This window comes from Enoplosus armatus, chromosome 6 (genome assembly GCF_043641665.1).
Source record: "Enoplosus armatus isolate fEnoArm2 chromosome 6, fEnoArm2.hap1, whole genome shotgun sequence".
Classification (NCBI taxonomy): Eukaryota; Metazoa; Chordata; class Actinopteri; order Centrarchiformes; family Enoplosidae; genus Enoplosus; species Enoplosus armatus.
The window spans coordinates 12973841-12993248 of NC_092185.1; the positions used below are offsets into that span (position 1 = coordinate 12973841).

Sequence of the window (19408 nt, forward strand, 5' to 3'; positions counted from 1 at the left end):
GTTCCACCTATATCATAAATGCTTCTTACCTTTTTAGCACTAAAAGCAAAAAAAAAAGCACGTGGGATTGATAACTAACGAAGGCTGAAGAGGTCGGTAGGTATGAAGCAAAAGAAAAGGTAAAAAAAGGTTGTTTTATATATATATTTTACCTTTTTAAAAGTTTTTTTTCTGCTTCATACCATCCTTATTTAAATGTTCCTTGCAATGTGTTTTTATGACGACCCTGATGAAGGCCACAAGCCCAAACTAGAGTTTTGACCTCTCCAGACTTCAGACACCTTGGAAGTAGGCGAACTTGTGCCAGAAACCCCTTCTCTGCTGTTTGAGCTTTTATTCAGAAATGTCCTGATCAGATAACCCGCTGATGTTTTAGTCCTTTTGTTCTTTCAAGAAATAGGTCATTACCTGATTGTAGGTGTGCACTGAATTACCCCTTCCAGAGGTCATGTGACTCCAAATACAAAGGGGGCCAGTCTTCATCAGACTTATCTAACGTGTGTTCAGAGTGAAGACTTATTTCAAAACAAAATCACGCTGTTGATAGTGTGAAGATAAGACGTGGGGATAATTAACTGTGTATTTATACTAAATCCACCCAGTGAAACCCCCCTGCCCTCATCTATTGGCTGTTGGTAGGGGGTGGAGGTTATGGCTCATAAACTATGAAGCCCTGCTGCTGTGTTATCCCCGAGGCCGAGGTATATATAAAGGTGCTGACAGGTGTTCTCACCTCAGGATGACATTAGGACGATCAAGGATGTGGATGCTCTTCTTTCTGAGTGCCTTGTTGGGGGCGTTGGGGTCAGAGGAAGTGGCCTCTGGAGCAGCTCAGCAGCTTCAGGCTCTTCACTGCCCTCCCTGCGAGCAGATACACTGCTCCTCCCGGCGGGCGCTGAAGCTCCAGTGTAAAGGCGGCGTCACGACAGGTGTGTGCGGCTGCTGCCCAGTCTGTGCTAAAGCAGAGGGGGAGGCCTGTGGAGGGATGTGGGACTACCTGGGCAAGTGTGATGAGGGGCTGGTGTGCGTTTACCAGGACGCAGCTGCTGACAAACCAGATGCAGAGCGCAGAGGGGTCTGTGAAGCAGGTGAGATTATAATTTATAGCAGGTAATGTTCCCTGGATGACCTTTTATCATTGATTAGTATAATAGGCCACAGTGAGCCAAATTCCTTGACACATTAATCACCAATTTTAAAGAAATGTCAAAAACAACATACTAATACTCCATTACAAGTAAAATGCACTTAAAGTATTAAAAATAAGTACCCATCATGCAGTAGAATTGCTCCTGTCGGTGTTATATTTATATCTTTTATTGTATTATTAGTACAGATTCATTCAAATATAAGCTGCATTTTGAAGTTGTAGCTGATCGAGAAGGATCTACTTTTGACTATTATATACACAGTTTGGTTGTTATAGCAATGCATCATATTTTGAAAACTGATCGCATGTTTTGTGAAAGTTTATCTGTAAAGTAGCTAATAATTATAGCCGTGAAATGAATGTACACAGTTCAAGGTTTACCCCTGAAATGTGGTGGAGTAGAAGTATAAAGTAGAATAAATGTGCTCAAGGCTTCCTTTGATTCAAAGGTTTCTGCTAACAGTTAAGCCATAATTACACCTCTTATCTCCTCATGGTGAAAAGAGTTGTCACCGTTATTGATACGGTATCAGGCGTAGTGCGAGATTAGAGATGTTCATGCGTTGTTGCTACTTGGGAAAATATGTAAACATTAAATTTGATACGTTTTATGTCTTGTGCAGTGATTGAATCCTTGGAATCAGAGAGCTGTCACCCAGAGTGCACCAAGGAGTACTGTCAGGCCAACCCCTCTGAAATCTGCTCCGCCAGGTGACTGAAAGAAATAAAAAGATGTTTTTTTCCCTTAATATCCTCTTGTGCTGCATTTCTAACAGAAATCTGAATTTCCTGCCCTGTAGGTTTGTGTCTCTGGAGAAGACAGCGTGCCAGGGCTCCTGCCAACACACCTCCTGTTCAAGCTGTCTGCTGCTGACGCCCCCGTCCTGCCCTCAGACCTGCACCCCCTCTGATTCTTCCTGTCTACACCACTTTGGGAAGTGTGTGCACAATCACCTGACAGCGACTCACAGTCCTGTGTGCCACACCAACCTACAGGTAGGTGGGAGAAAAGCGCCGGAAGGCTTCATTATACTGTACTCCTTCAAAACACTTCACACATGAATCCAACGAGTGTCTTTCTTTTTTTCTCTATAGAGAAATCCGGAGGGGCATTTTCTGTGTTTGGTCCCGGCCTGTCCAAACACATCGAAGTAATCTTTTTTGTGAAGAGAGGGAACCCAGAGGAAACTAGCTCATGTAGCAAAATGCAAAAAGGCAGCTATCTATAAACTCTTGTATGCAATGTAAACCAAACCTGTGTAACAATTGTATGTATTTTAAACTGTGAGAAATAAAATTCCATGTCAAACTGTGCTTTGTTTGATTTTATTCATTTGGTGGGAACAATGTTTAACCATTGATGATCGGGTTGGCAGCAAACAGCCGGATCTATTCCAGGTTTTATAAGATGCTGTCGCTTGATGTACATTGTTATCAGTGAGCTTGTGTGGTGGGTTTTAGCATTTATTTTCACATAGTTTATTGTATGTTTTGTGTATCTTATGTTTACCTGTGGGTAAACAATAAAAACACTTGAAATGATTTGTTATTCTTCACTAGAGATGTTTGAATTCTGTATTGAAAATTATTGCCCTCTATGTATTAGGATTCAAATAATCCCACAATGCCCCACAAACAGCAGTGAACAGATGATGGTAATTAATGAACATGATGCTCTGCACATGACCTGCAGTGTTACAGTCACAGATACAGTTTTTAGCCATGCTAGCAGCTCCAGAGATGGCAATACTGGTCAATCAGTTGATCACTTTTAGTCCAGACTGAAATATCTCAACAACTTGGATGGATTACCATGAAATTTAGTGCAGACATTCAAAGCTAATGACATTCCCATCATCCTCAGCTGTACTTTGTGTTTGTATGCTAACACACTAAACTAAAATGGTGAATAAGGTAAACATTATACCTGCGAAACATCAGCATGTTAACATCCTGTGTGAGCACGTTTGCATGGATGTGTTAGCATTTAGCTCACCTGGAACACCTAGAATATGTAGAAACAAGATTTTAAGAGGAAAACCTGGAGGCAGGGAAATGAAGAGGAACACTACGAGAACAACAATGTAGTAAATGAAAGCTCATATCAGTCCAGTAGCGTGTCTCTTCTGCTTGACTTGTTCCCATTTTGGGAGTTTTTCTGGTTCACAGGAGAAGTGAAGCGCCTTGACTCCCCTCAGCCATCGCTGCCCCCCTGACAGCTGATGGTTATTGAATAACAGACGGTTTATGAGGCAGCAATAATGAAGCTTGTACAGAAAGGGAATAAAGTGTGGACCAACAATGGACAGTTTGTTCTGTGTCCTTCGAATGTGAGCCGTTTCTGAAGAGGAGCAGCAGTTTATCTGAAGGATTTCGCAAGAAGGAAATGGTTGTTATACCAAAGCAAAGGCCTGCATTTTCTTTCATCTTCTTTAAACTTGTCAGTCAGTTGCATCACTAAAGTAGTGTGGTATCTAAATAATATCCGATGTTTAATCAGACAGGAGAGAGGACTGTGCAGCTCCCTTAGAGACAAATAGGAGCCGGCGGAAACATGAGCAAATAAGAAACAGTGCCTGTGCTGTCACTATTTTAAATTTATGAAATCATCAATACAATGTGCTCCAATTGTTTCAAAATCTGGCTATAATCGACCTCCCAGAAAATATATATAATATCTAATGCTAAACCTTCACAAACTTTCCTGTATGTGAAATTACAACAATGTGTAAATATAGACCTCCATCATGTCAGTTAATCATTCATCCTCTTACAAAGTTGTATGACAAACCACAAAAAACTATACAATCTCTCTTCCTTTTGTACATTTCTTGTGCTTCTCTAACACATCAGCATATCGGGTGTCTATTAGAACGACAGGATCCGTCACCAAAGCGGGCCGCCTCTGTTATCAATCCCATATAGCCATCTCACTTTTTTTTTTTTTTACTGATAAAAACAATGGATAACAAAGGACTGTCTGCGTGCCAGCTGTAATAAATGTGCCCCTGTCAGAGGAAACCCATGTTAAAGTTTGAATACGATGCAAAACACAGGAACAATAGAAAAGTACAAGAGATTATTATGAAGGAGTGACCTTCAAGTAGATTCTGATGTTTGGGAGGCAGCTGTAGAGATTTTGACATGATTATTCTCAGCATGTCTGAATAATGTGTAAGGATCTTAAACAAGCCTGACAATCACTTAAAGCCAACCACTACACTTTTTAAGATTTGTAGGTCAACTTTAGAACAAACTAACCTCACTCAAAGCCTTGAAACAATCTGAATCAAATATCAAAAGTACAATTTTATTAGTGTCAAAGATTGTAACAAATTCAAAGACCCTGTAGAGAGGATATACAGCTTTCTTCCTTTACTGCTATAAGGATATAAAAGCATGTCCGAAATGATTATGAATGAGGTTATCAGTGGCCTTACTGTGATTTAAATAATAAATACAGTATTTCAGCACAACAAAAACAGCCACATATATTGTTTCCTTCATTGACCATTATAATCAATACCTTAAAGTAAATCATGAGTTATAAAACGTCCCTACACATTCATTTCCTAAAAGCTGAGTGATGCAAAGTCATACCATGAAAAAGTAAGCATTTAAATGGGAACATTGTCATTAGTGCCTGCTCAACAGATGGCCAATCAGGCGTCACAGACACTAACAAGTCAATACAATCAGTTAATGTGCTAGAAGTCCTTTCAGACCTAACAGAACACAAAAGACATCCCAATGCTCGACTCCACGCTGTGTTATCTAAACAAAATGATTTGTCAACGTCTACTTGTTTTCTTTGAAACCTTTGCTTAGTAAGACTTAAAACCACACAGAGCAGAGCTTATCTACAAAACAGGATGTTTACTAAACAAATTACAGATGAAACATTGCATAACATTTTTAAAATGCAGAATGGTCTTATTGGTAATTTAAACTAAATTAATACATAATAGGATCCCAATAGCTGCTATTTGAAGAGATATGTTATTTTGCAATAACAGTAATTATGGTTATTTGAATAAATGAAGAGAAGAATGATTGTAGAGAGAAAATTGTATAAAAAGGTGCATAAAACTTTATTTTTGCTCGGACCTCCAGTCAGTCTCTGATCAGGAAGGCACTGTGGATAATAAACATCCAGGCCGTCTGTCCCGTTGTCTTGTCACCTGAACAGTCTGTTCCAAAAGGAAACGAAGGTGGAGGAGTTAAAGGCACCGATGAATATGAGCAGCAGAATATAGAGACTCATCATGATGGCAAAATGGTGTCTGAGGAGCCAGGAGGTGCTGCGGGAATGTCTGAAGAAGAAAAGCACAAAAATTACCTTTTTGTTAACCAATACCACCTAAATTTACTCATCTCATTCCCCCAGAAAAAACAAGATGGGTTTTGTATAGATAAAATATAATAAGACTTTCAGACTTATAGAATTATATAATTATATTGTGTTATTTAACTTATTCATCTATTTCGGTTTGCTTCTGAGAAATTATTTCTCTTCTATATTCCTTTTTGAGATTTGTTCATTTGTAGAGAGGCAAAGCAACAAATATGGCAGACATTTTGATTCCTGTCATTTTATGTACTTTACACACTCAGTTGCAACTGGGCAGTTATTTCTCCATCTTGCCAATATACTGGCACATGACAAAGCAGTTAATTTCCTGAACGATGTGTTTTCATGCATCTTTTTTCTTATTCAATTCCCGGTAGCTCTCTTAAATGATATCATAGGGAAATATCACTGTCACCACTGACCACGATACTACGATACGACTACAATACTACTACGATAAGCTTTCCTATGTTTTGTTTGTTGACTGGTTGTCAGAAGGCTACCACTCCTGTACGCTTAGAGGACATTGGCATAAAATTTCTCACAACCTTCCCACATTGTGTCACTGGGTGCCTTTTAAGTCTTTTAGTATTGGTGGGCAGCACGAGCATGTTTTTCAAGGTACAGTTCATAAAAAATGGCATCCTGTCACGTCTCCAGTGAGGTTTGTATATATGAAAAGGTGTCATGGACGTTGTCACAGCACATAAACAAACATTTTGTGTGTAAATAAATACTTTTGACCCAGGAGATTCCTACCTGGACAGGTGCCTCCTCTGAGAGTAAACAAGCAGGTACTTGACCCTCAAAAGCTGATTGTTGGTGACTACAAAGTACTTCTGCGGTACTTCGCCTCCTTCGCTGTTCTTTGCTCTTGAGCGCTGACGGTCAATGATTTCAGAATCTGAAAAGGGAAATGAGTGGCTGGTTTTAATATGAAGCGATTTAAACATCAGTGTCGCAGGACTTGAAATTTGCGTTATTCTGTGCGTCCAGTATGTCACACGGTTCACACACCTTTTTTCTTCACCTGGCACTTAACGTCTGGGTGATCAATGACTTCACACAAGGCAACGCAGCTGAGCAGTGGACCCAGGAGACTTTCTCGCCAGCCGCTGCTGTGGGGACTGTAGAGGACCGCCATGCTGAGGTCACTGGTGAGGTAGGTCCCCTCTCCAAACACAGAGTTCTGCACACAACGAATAAACAAACCCGATGGAGTTTTTGTGTCAGGCAGACTTCATCTCAAACTCTACTCTTCATCCTTTAGTAATCTCTACAACACTATGAAGTCTTATATATCACATTACATAACTAACAACTAACCTTGTTGAGGTGACAGTGCAGCCCGTTGTGAATGATAGAGTGAAAGTTCTCCAGGCGGCTCCCATGGAATGCATAGAAGACGTCTCTGCCTGCCCTCGTCTTTTCAAACCTGGCGTTCATCTGGTCGCAGTAGTCCAGCTCAAACAGGAAATCCGGCACAGGTGCAGAAACCCCTTCATTTTCTGTCAGGTTACAAAGTTTGGCATACTGGTAGAGAGCAAAGAAACACACAGTAAACAAAAAAAGTAAGTAGTAAAAGACGCTGTGGTTTATGTATTTATACTTGTAGTGATGTACCTCATCTTTCTGTAGTGTCTTCACAGCAAAGCTCTTAGAGGAGAGGATCCAGTGTGTGAGAGCCAGATGATGATTTCCCTCTCGGGGTCGTAGTCTCACCAACTCTCTCACACCAGGCAAAGAGTTCACATCTGCCAACTAGAGAGGAAAACAAACTTCTTTTGATCATATTGCCACAACAGGAAAAGTCACTCCTGTCCATAGTATGTACACTATGTATACTACATACTTCTTTTTCACTGTGTGTGAGGCTGTGTTTATCACCTCTGCATCTATGCCACTGCATCAAGGTCACCACACATTTCTGTACTGCATTTGGCCATGTAAGTGATTCTGTCTTATGACCACTCGCACAGATACCAAGAAATGAATCACTAATATACAGTATATGTTCACTAGCAATCAAAATGTTCTGAACACCTTTAGTTGTGGCATTTTTGATCAAAGGTTAGAGACATGCTCATTTCAAATACCCTCAAATTCTGCAGATTCAGTCTTTCATTACTTCTGATGAGTCTGACACTGATGAGTCACCAAAAACATCTTTGGTTTTAAGTATGTTCTAAACTGCAAAGATTTTAAATCTTAATATGATTCCTAACCAGTTTTGTTTAATGTACTTTTAATGTTTCTCACCAAAATGTACTGTTTATACATTTGAAACCTTTTAAACTATTTGCAAAGTCATGTTAATGTTTTGGATCTGCATCATTGTTTTGCAGTCTTGTTCTTCGCCTTTTTTACTGACACACTGCTACCTCTACCAGCACATTACTGCCACCAAGTGTGTGTGTATCATGCCACCACCATGCTTACTGAGTGGAACTGCATTCTTTCTAAACAAAAGTAAAAACGTGCTTAACATGTAAGCATAAATGCTACAATAGAGGGTGTTCAAAAGCTTTTGGCTGTCTCTATGTATATTACCAGCTCCTCAAAGTTCTTATTGTCACTGCTTATGTATCTGGGAGGGAAAGGTCTGAGCAAAGAGTCCCTCTTGTAGTTCTGTGCAGCAGCAACAAACAGGCTGCAGCGGAGGTCTGCTGCGACTGGGTCTCTGTGCAGACAGGAGCACACCAGCTCTCTGACCGCCTCAGGTGGGAGCGGTGGCTGCATTCCCAGCACTGCAGACAGAGGCGATAAGACAGCACACAAGTGAGCAAAGCCAAACGTTAACAGCACAGCAAACACCTCATAACAAGTCCTATGACAGCTAACAGAAATGCTATGTGTGGTGCCAAACTGTGTACACCCATCAGAAAATGTTTCTGTTTTCATTATTAATTAATCTGCTGATAATTTGCTCAGTTAATTGATCCATCGCTTGGTCTTTGGAATTAAAAATATTAATCATTGCCCAAAATTTGAGAAGGAGTGGGATGTCTATTTTGGCAGCATGAAGTCTTCTCCCTTCTCATCTACTCTTCCTTGGAAGGGAGGACATTGTTTGACATTTTACATTACACCTAAGGTCAGGGAACTGGCTTAGACTAGCTCATCTAACGTTACTAATTTAGCAAACAGTTACACACTTAAGCTACTGCCAGGTTAGGCACTAATCTACGTTACTGTTATCAATAGTGTAACTTTTATAGTCAACATCAAAACAAAAACTGACACTGACAAAAGTCTCATGTACTGCCTTTTAATGTGACAACTTTGCTGGAAATAACTCACGTCACTGTTTAGTTTCTGTGTTAGGTTAGCTAGCAGCATAATGTTGTTCCTCTTAACTAGCATAGGAGGGTACGAGAGAGCTACGTTAGCTAATATTAGCTGAGGGTACGAGAGAGCTACGTTAGCTAATATTAGCTGAGGGTACGAGAGAGCTACGTTAGCTAATATTAGCTGAGCTACAACAAGTGAAGGGCTGCTAATATATCTATCGCCGAATAACGTTACTGGTGACCAATACATCCTTGTCGGACTACTGTGGTATCCTGGATGTATCAGGAAAAATCCCTGCGGCGCATAGACATATTTCACTTGACAGACACTAGTTTTATATCATTATTTGCCGTTACCTTTAGTCTCGCTCAACTCATAGCACTGCAGGAAGAGCTAACGTTAGCTAGATGAACTGCTGCGTTCAAGTTCTGTAAAAATAACGGAATTAGGATCATTAACATTTTCCTCTTCTTCTTATCCACATTTTCGCGCATGACCGAAATGTATATACCCAAAAGCCGGGTCAGTAAATTAATACAGAGGCAGAGCACACAACTATCTTTGGCAAAAACGTCAATGCATTTTTCATCGTCACTCTATTATGTACTAGAAGTACCAAAGTATTTACATTCACGAGGAACAGTGAAAGCCGCATTTATCACACTTGAATGATGTCCAGAGGGCCATTTAAGTTTTACAGCAGAAACAAAACAGCACAGATTAGATTGATATTTACTAATACTTTATAGATCAGATACACGCAATTAATAAGAGCAACTTCTGGGTTGCCAGGTTGTGTTTGGTAGTCAGGAAATTAGTAAATGCTCACAAATTTCACTTTCTAATAAGCCATCAAGTCCAATGAGAGAGATGTTCCCACAATCTGGCCACCCAAAAGTTGTTATCAATAACAATACTAATAATTTAAAACTTTCATGTTATTCACTGCTTTTTGAACTGAGCACTAATCATTATCCACCTTGCTCTTACATTTTTATAAATTCTGTTTTTATCCTTTTAGCTTGTGTTTCAATGATTTCTGCTGTATTTTCTGTTTTGTTTTTTTAATCCAAAACTTTGTGTATGAAATGTGCTACACAAATAAACTTGCCTTGCCTTAAAATTGTCATCTGGGCTGTGATATTCTTAGACTGTCATACATCTTTTTATTTTTTTTGCTGTGATATTTGTATAGTAGTATATTTAATATGCTATCAGGCAGCCAATCAGATCATATGGTGTAAGGCCTCCTCTGATTTTCAGCACTGTGGACAGCATCAGGGAGGGGCGGGGCTTGTTGGAATATTTCAGCTTTCTGATTGGTCGGTTCAGGACAGCAACAAATCACGCTTTTTTTTGTTGTCCCGGCCCTGGTCCTGCCCGGGCGGGTAAAACCAGCGGGGGAGGAGGAAGAGGAGGAAAGTGGGGGCATGTGCGTAAAGAAAAGACCTTACGTCACGTGACCACCCCTTACTCCCAAACCCATCATTTGAGGAATAACGTAACATATTTCTGTGAACAGCGCCAGATCCGACTGTTTCCTCCAATATGTTTTAATGCCTTTTAATCCATAGGATGCTATTTAAACGAACGGAGGGATTCTAGCGACATTCTCGGACTAAACGGGAGGTAAGGCGTTTTAATCGCGGCATTTTCATTCATTGCGCTCCATCTAGGGCAGGAGGGAAATTAATGTATTAAAATAAACCGGATTCTGGCTTCCGTAAAACCTCGACATCTGTAGCCTGGCTGGTTTATCGTGAGGAGTTTTGGGCTTGACCTGCTCGGAGAAGCACCGATGCACCGTGTCGCACAGGCTGAAGGACGCTTCTCCATCGCCTGTGATCACGATGCACTGTGCCCTGCTGCAGCATCACTGCCATCCGCCGAAAGAAATACATTTATAAGACAGTTTTAGGATCATGATGCATAAAATCAACCCGGATCGGTCTGTGGCAGAGATTGCTTTATCTTGTGCCCTTCACAGCTGTACTCCACATCCACCACCATCATGCATTGAAATGTGGTTTACAGACACAGTCAAATAATGTGGAAGGTGGTTGATTATAGCCTATTGGCAGGTTAAAGAGCTAAATAAACAGCTCTACTATATCTAGTCCAATCTGTAAACTCTGTACAGGCCTGTAACACGCTTACATAGCGCCCATAGGTTATGAATATATTTTAGGAATCGCGACAAGGCCACACTCTTTCCCACTGCGCGCATTACACAGCTGAAATATGTGGTCAAGAAAACATGTTTATCTCTGACAATGATGCACCGATATGGGTGGATACACTGGAAGGGCTGGGTGTCACCTCTTATCAAACCATATGGGGGGTTAACGTCTTTTATTCCAATGAAGTGTGTACATGCATCCACAGGAAGGCCTATGGAGGATTGTGGCCTGTTGCCTTCAAGGAGAGCAGTGTGAGAGAGTGATGTTGCACTTCATAAAACAGCTCTGTTTCTTTCTCTGCAGTTTTGGTTTTCAAGGCAGCTGAGATTGAAGTCTGTGCCTGTTTTGCAAGTGGAGGAAAACACTGAACGGTCATCATGGCAGGTAAGCTTTCCTTTCTTTTCTACTACACAGCATGTATGTGATTTTAGAGACTATACACAAAGCTGGCTGTAAATACAAAATCAAACCATTCATAAAGGCTAAATTGTAGTTCTGCATGCAGCTGTCTTGACTTGATTTCGTTATGAATTGGGTGTGTGGGCAGCTGCGTTGAACTGTGTCTTTGTGTCCTAGAAAACAACTTCCCTCCTCTGCCTCGATTCATCCCCCTCAAGCCATGCTTTTACCAAGACTTCAATGAGATCCCAGACCAGCGTCGCACCATGTGCAAGAGGCTCTACTACCTATGGATCTGTGAGTGTGTCCGCAGTAAACGTTTGTGTGTTGACTGTTGGCTTCCACCACAGTATTATTATGTCTTTTACTACAACTCAAGTCTCAGCGTGTGTGTGTTGCTTGCACCATGGTGTAAGCTGCTAACTTGTCCCCCACCTCTGTTTTTTCATGCTGTGTCACTTTGTTTTACCCAAAATATTATGAAAGTCAAACATCATAGAGACTCCAGTGTAGCTGTGAGACCAGATTGACTGGTTTCACTGTCTGGCACAGAGCCAGTTTATAGTTTTTCCGTTTTCTGGTGCATTTTTATGAAAAATTTGAAACATTGGGTCTAAGTTTGTTTGACACAATTTGCATTTTGCTCTGTGTTTTGAGTAACAAAATCTTCACAAATCTAAAATCGGATTGATTTTGATCAAGTTGATCTGCCGAAAATGATTATCAATTAATTGTTTCAGGTATTTTTCAAGCAAAATGGAGGATTTTCTTCTTTTCTTTGTTGCATATCATTGAAGATTGAATATCTTTGACTTTTGGTCTGCTGGTTAGACAAAACAAAATATTTGAGGACGTCTCGGACTCTGGGAAACTGTGATGAGCTTTTTTTCACTATTTTTTCTCAACACATTGACCAAACGACTCATCTGCTCATTAAGAAAAGAATTGGCAGATTAATCAATTAAGAGAAGAATCATTAGTTGCAGCCCTCAATGATAATAGTACATAATAGTAATGTGTCAAATTGTAACATTCACATGAGCATCAGAGTATCTTTTTCATTATCACATGTAGGTTCTGCCATTTGAAAACAAGAATGTAAGTCTGGTGACAGAGTAGATTAGTTCACACTTCATGTTTGGTACTTAGAGTAGAAACTGAGTGCTGTGTGTGTTGGATAAACTGTAGCTCCAGTCTACATTAAAGTAGCTTTAATATAGAACTGAAAATTTGGTGCTGTGATTCATAGTGATTCAATCCAGCTGAATTATGAGTAATGCAGCCTGTGGGATATTTGCCACAGAGGTTTTTGTCTTCAGTCTATCATGTTTTGGTCATCCTTGCTGCTTCTCTGTGATGTTGACAGTGAATAGTGCCACACTGGCTGTTAATCTGATTGGCTGTCTGGCGTGGATGTGTGGAGGTGGCGGAGCGACCAACTTCGGCATGGCCTTCCTGTGGCTCATCCTCTTCACCCCCTGCTCCTATGTGTGCTGGTTCAGGCCCATCTACAAGGCCTTCAAGTGAGCTGGTTCCCCTCCTAAACATACTCAACATTTGTACCTGCAGAAAGTGAAAGCTACATCATTTCTGACGCTTATTATCCTCTCCATGCAGGACCGACAGCTCTTTCAACTTTATGGCTTTCTTCTTCGTCTTCATGGCCCAGGTGGTGATCAGTATTATCCAGACTGTAGGCATTCCAGGTTGGGGAGTGTGGTAAGGATTTTGAACGGTTTACTATCAAAGATATCTAATGTTTAATATGAAGCGTAAATACAGATGGGTGACAAATGAACATAAAGTTGTTTAGCAAGCCACCATAAGAGCGTCAGTGCTCCTCGGCATTGATTCTTCAAGTCTCTGGAACTCTATTGGAGGGATAAAAGCAGTTCTCCAGTGGCCCCTTGTGTTTTTTCCTTTAATTTGTCACCCATGTGTACCGAAAATGACGTGTTTGAATCACAAATATTGATAATCTATCTTCACCTCGGTGTACTGTACCATATCCAGCACAGAACAGAAGGTTTTCTTTTACAATTTACACACAGCAAAGGTGAGAATAGGTTAGTCTACAGGGTTACTGATGTCTGCCAGGTCAGTCTGGTTCACATAGGATGTAGACAAAACCTCTACATACCTCTACATAAATATATACAGTTATCAGACTTTTACCTTTAGAAAAGCCCTCAAATAGTGTCCCTTAATACCTTAAACTAGGGGTTTTCAAAGTCTGACACTGTGGCCCCCCTGAAGACAATACTGAGATAACTGTGCGCCCTCAAAGCCTGTATTTGTTCACATTTTGGCAAACTGGCACCATTAAAAGTTTGCCAAATTATCTATTAGCAGTTTCTATCTGCAATGTACCCATGGATGTACAGACAACTATCACATTACTTTGATACTGAGTTATTTGGAGATAATCCTCTGGAGGTGTAAGTCACACTGAATCTCTCTATCATATCTGAGTGTTCAGACTCTGTGGAGGAGTTAGATTGTTTGACACAAAGTGCAGTAATTGAGCCCGAGGGGTTTTAAAGCACCTTAATTGCACCAGCAAGCACGCCGCACAGTTGGAAAACTTCTGCCTTAAACTAATGATTACACATATTTTCAAACAATTTGAATGTGTGAATATGGGGCTGCTGGATAATGACCATGACGCATTGTCTTATACGTGTGAGATGTTACTAAATCTTTTGTTGTTCCCATCAGTGGCTGGCTGGCTACCATCACCTTCTTCAGCACCAACATTGGCTCAGCTGTGGTCATGCTGATTCCCACCATCATGTTTACTGCAGTGGCTGTACTCTCATTCATCGCCCTTACGAAGGTGACCTTTACATTTCTACTTCTTCCAGTAACTCTGACATGTTTTAGCTTCTTCTCCAGAAGCAGAAATGAGCCTTTTGTGTGTTTTAATTTGTTAAAAAAGGCTCTTTAAAGTCTTTTTGTGTAAGGAAATATAAACTATAATGATACCAATAGTATTATCATACTATTACACTACTATTTTGCATTATTTTCCATTTTTCAGAAGAGGATAAGAGGTCGACTGAAATTTTAGGTTCGGTGTTGCTAGGAGCCGCGTGCTACTGACTGGAGTACGTCGTAACCTTGTAGCCTACGTACCCTGATGCAAAACATTTATCCCCTCCTTTCAACAAGTCCACATAGCAGTGGCTATAGAGGCATCGTGCTGTTAAGTGTATTTCACTCGAAAAGTGGAAGCCAGCAAACTAGGCTACCTAGCTTCAACTCAGAAAGTAAAAGCTAATTAACCTAGCTTGCTAATGATTCCCATGAGAAGAGCATCAGTGCTAACTTACTTTTTGTTCTTGTTATTTTAACACCTGCTGAGTCACTGGCAGCTCCCACACACACGTCTTGTACCACATTGTACAAAGGAGGGGATCTAGCTAGCGTTAGCGTTACCTCTCTTTCATGGGTCCAACTGACTGTTAAAACTTACAGCTAGTAGCTAGTAAGTCTGATTTTCCAGAAAGCTCTGATATATCTGACTTGGCACTTAATAATGCAGAGGTGCCTGAAAACCAAACCAATATGGAGGCCTCACATCAGCCAAAGACTCACACGACCAACTCGTCTTGATGATGTGAATGCTCAGAAGTCTTCAGCGTGGGAATCTTTCCCATCTTTCCCATGACATGAACAAGGCATAATGTATGGCATCACCAAGCTAAGTTTAGAGAGCTCAAATCACAGATGGGACTAAGCAATGGTTAACAATGCATGCCAATATGGCTGTTGGAGTTGAAGTGATATAATGGACTATTTTTAGTGGCTGCCCACACAGATGCTGCATCAATCACATCACAAAAAAATCATGCCACCAACAAAAATGTTTATTCTTCTTTGCAAAAAAATATTTTCATTTCAGTTCGACTTTAATTCTTTAATTCACAGTAACAATGCTAATTACTTGCTAATCTTGAATTACTTTGCAGGTCCATAACTTCTACCGTGGCAGTGGGGGCAGCCTGGGTAAGGCCCAAGAGGAGTGGGCCACCGGGGCCTGGAAGAACCCTCACGTCCAGCAGGCGGCTCAGCAGGCGGCCATGGGAGCCGCGCAGGGAGCCGTGCAGCAGAACCAGTACTCAGCGGCCCCCACCTACAACTACGACGACCCGATGTAGGACAGAGGAGGGGGCCAGGCTGCCGTGTGGGAGAGATAAAAAGGGATCAATTAAGAACACAATTCAGAATTAGGTGCCCTTCATTATAACACTGTACAAGCTGAATTCAAACAGAACAATGTAGAGAAAAGTCATGTTTTTGGTGGAGGTTTATTGAATTCTGACACACGTGGGAGTTAATCATTTAAGTCGGTTCACATTTAAATCAACAGCCAGTTATTAAAGAGCTGTTGTTTGTTGTTTTTTTTTTAAATCTCTTTGCTGCTCAATTTTAGCTGGTCAATGTGTGTGTTGCTTTCCAGCAGAGACACATAATATAGCTAAAACCAATACCCTGAGCTTCATCGGTTTATTCAGGTAGGTTCACCTGTGGTCAGCACAGAGTGACTTCTCTGCCTCTGCCAGTGTGACACTTTAAAATCATCTTTTAATGACCTTTAATGTGTTTTTTAATGTACTGTAGTAGCTACATTGTTAACAGTGTTTACTTTCATTAGCCTTGAAGGTCACCAAATGTTTGCCCTCCGTTGATGTACTGCAGTTGTTTGCTTCTCGGCTGACAAGTCACACAGTTACACACAAAGTGTCCCAAAAACGTAAGTGAATGGTTTGACAATTTTGGGAAATATGCTTATGTGCTTTCCTGCCGTGAAATCATCTATTTCCAACAAGAAAGCAAACAATGTCAAACTACTCCTTTACGTTTAGGGTATAATTAAACCTAATTTATTTGGGAGCATAATATCCTTTTAATATTGGCCAAAAAATTCTACGTCTTTTTCTTACTCTGTATGTAAACTTTGGTACTTTTTTGTTGAAAAAGACAACAACAATCTCAACAAGAGAATCAGTATTTCAAAACATTGAAAAATCTAATCAAAATCAAATGGTTTGTTTCTAACGTAGTAAAAATTAGAGGACAAATCAGAATTTTTAAATCCCTTAAAACCTTTTACAGTTCATGTTTTGGTGACCTGATTGTTTTATTTACTGATGAAGTTGCTCTGCTTCAGTTTTAATTCAACATTTGTTTCACATTCTCAGGAAAGGTGTGACAGCTGGTTTTAAATTCTACCTGTAAAGCCCTTTGAGTGTCAACGTATCTGGCTTTTGTCTCCTTTTAATCTCCATTATTCAACCGTTCGTTGTGTTTGGCTTCGTCATTACACACTGGTTCTGTGTTTAGCGGGTTGATTTCAGTGAAATGAATTATTATTACATATTAAACTGAAGCACATGCAGTATTTAGGATTGCAGTTCATTGGATAAAACATTCCAAGTCAACGTTGTACAGGTTAAAAGTGAAAGAAAACCAAAACACTTGCAGTTTGGACAAACAGTAAATATTAATAATCATTGTTGTAGGTGGTGATAGCATTGTATGAAGTGATGGATGTTTCCCCCCTTTGGCAAATTCTCCCACATACCCCCCCTACATGTAAATGCTTAAATGACTTACTTGTTTCTGAAGCTCTGGATTTCAGGCCTTAGTGTGTCATTTCGTGGCTATTGGTGTTATTCCATGAGTAGGTGTAATATGATATTTATATAAAAGAAAACTCAAGCCATTTATTTCTTTATGAGGTGAAAGAGAGAGTATTTGTGTGTAGCCCTCGTGAGGCCTGACAGTGTCATGTTGATTTCAGTGAAAAGATCTTTGCCTCGTGTCACTCAAGTCTTCGTTGAAAAACTTCTTCAAGATTCAGTAGATGGTTATTACAGTAACACAGTATTAGACTCCAAACAGATGTGAAGATACGTATCTGAATGCTCGTTATTTCAAAAACCTGTGAGTCGTCTTGTCTGATTGTGATGATGTGGTATTCAATAGGCTGTTTGTTGTTTTGCTTTTCAGTTGTTGTTTTTTTTTGTACCACCCTGTGTTTGTTTTTGTCGGTTTTGGATGATGTATGGATGAGGTTGAAGCACATGTTTGTTGTGTCTTTCCATGGCTGTGGGTAACAGATTTTGAGTTTTTTTTTAAATTATAATTATTTCTTAAGTAATGTTTGCGCTAGGTTACCTGTAGACATCAGAGCAAACTCAAGTTCACAGTGAATCACAGTGGAGCAATACTAACATAAATATATTAAACAGTAGAATTATTAGGATCAAGTGGGGTCCTGATGTGCAGGCTTCCAAAATAGACAAGAATAGTCATGAAACATAACATAAATCTGTTATGAATTGAAAAATGGGCCTGTTTTCAAGCTGGACACCACTAGTAAAATTTAACAATTGCATAACATTCTCACCAGCAGATGCACATACAGTAGTTATGAAGTATAACCCTGTAAATCGTACCATTCACATGCTCATCCTTTAGCAAATGCACAAAGTTTAGCTGATCGGTTCCATGAATTAAGTGTAAAGTATGCACAAAGATGAACGTGCGTCATCAAGGTCTCTGGTGAATTTTGGATCCGTCCAAACTTTTCGCCATATGTACATACAGCACAGTTAATGTGAGTATGGAAATTCCAGCTGTATAGTTTATCGTGTAGCAGGAACTGTGGTGCACTGGACGGCTAACACTCTGCATTTTATGTCGCTGTATCAAAGCTTCTGAAAGCCATTTGCCATGAACTCCCCCCCGTGTTCCCACATGTACTGTATGTTGTTTGATATGTATTATCATGTACTATATCATAACTAGATATAAATATATAATTACTTGAAGTGAGGTAAATATTTGCCATGGATAAACACATTCAGTAGAAACATGCTCTAACTAGGCGAGTGAAGTGTTCGAGGAGGCTGTGTCTCCATGAGTGAAGTTATTGAGGAATACATTTTTGTGTATTACTTTTGTATTATTTGGTCTTACCCTTATAGATATTAAACAGTTCTTGTTGCATCCTGTTTCGTTATTTGATGAGTTTGCATGCACACGCCAGTCCGAATTCCTCCGACCATGAATCTTAATATTATGTTATTTTTAAATTAGAAAGCATGATTATATTTTATTTATTATTTCATGAAATTGACATTTTGGAGATACTCAGTCTTCATGAACAGCGACACACAGCTAGCCTGTTCACCCGTCTATCCTAAAAAGCTTCATCAACCAAATTCTAATGATTAATTTGTGAGCTACTCTGACCAGTGACTCCTACTCTTAACACTTGAATATTGTGAGGACAGAATGATCTGCGTTTTTGAAAATAAGAGGTGATAAAATTTGTGCATGTTGTAGTTAAGACTCTTCCTCTGATGTATCAGCCCAGCAGGAGGTTTTGTGTGTCCAGTTCAATTATTTTACATGAGCTGGAGACAGACATAGCGCTAAAATGGGGACATTTGGTGAAGTATTCCTAATTCTGCTTCAACAGATTCAGGACTGGTTTGGGCTGATGCTCCTCACTGTTGTCAGTGGTGAGATGTAATGAAGTAAAAGCTCTGTACTTAAGCACAGTTCTGAGGCGCTGCCACAACCTGCTCTATTCCTTCTTGTTAGAACTGTCTTTATAGGAATAAGGGTTGACCATCTATAACACAAATGCTGCTCACACATGAATCTTTGGAAAGGAAAAGAACCATTCATCATAATGCATACTTTTATTACATTATGTACAATTTGCTGATACACAAAGTTTTACTTAAGATTTTGAATGCAGGATGTAAATGTAACAGAATTCATCTACATTGTTGTGGCAATTAAGTTTTTTGCTTCGTCATCCATCGTGTCATACATCTTATGAAGTGATGAATAAAATTAAGCTGCAACTAGTTCCTATTCACCAACTTTCATGCTAAAATATTATTAAGCGTTCAGCACTTCCCCATATTTTCATTGTGGCTCTGAAACATTTAAATTAGACACTAAATGAAAGTCTTTGATCGCCCATTCAGCTGTATGTTCACTTTACATGAAGAA

At 39.9% G+C, this 19408-nt stretch overlaps 3 protein-coding genes across 3 annotated transcripts; 2 read left to right on the top strand and 1 right to left on the bottom strand.

Annotated features, from left to right (window-relative positions):
* The first annotated feature begins 760 nt into the window (after positions 1–760).
* LOC139286030 (cysteine-rich motor neuron 1 protein) lies at positions 761–2305 on the top strand. The gene is made up of 4 exons (XM_070906686.1): positions 761–1088; positions 1774–1861; positions 1951–2146; positions 2246–2305. Exons 1-4 carry the CDS (start codon positions 761–763, stop codon positions 2303–2305), a joined length of 672 nt encoding a protein of 223 aa, XP_070762787.1.
* A 2141-nt stretch (positions 2306–4446) lies between these two features.
* Positions 4447–9165, bottom strand: parp16 (poly (ADP-ribose) polymerase family, member 16). Its single transcript, XM_070907802.1, has 7 exons — positions 9149–9165; positions 8052–8248; positions 7125–7262; positions 6828–7034; positions 6519–6690; positions 6261–6405; positions 4447–5463 (listed from the first exon to the last, which is right to left on the bottom strand). Exons 2-7 carry the CDS (start codon positions 8238–8240, stop codon positions 5328–5330), a joined length of 987 nt encoding a protein of 328 aa, XP_070763903.1. The 5' UTR covers positions 8241–8248; positions 9149–9165; the 3' UTR covers positions 4447–5327.
* A 2134-nt stretch (positions 9166–11299) lies between these two features.
* scamp5a (secretory carrier membrane protein 5a) lies at positions 11300–15531 on the top strand. The gene is made up of 6 exons (XM_070907820.1): positions 11300–11356; positions 11549–11668; positions 12738–12894; positions 12989–13090; positions 14090–14207; positions 15343–15531. Exons 1-6 carry the CDS (start codon positions 11350–11352, stop codon positions 15529–15531), a joined length of 693 nt encoding a protein of 230 aa, XP_070763921.1. The 5' UTR covers positions 11300–11349.
* Positions 15532–19408: the final 3877 nt, after the last annotated feature.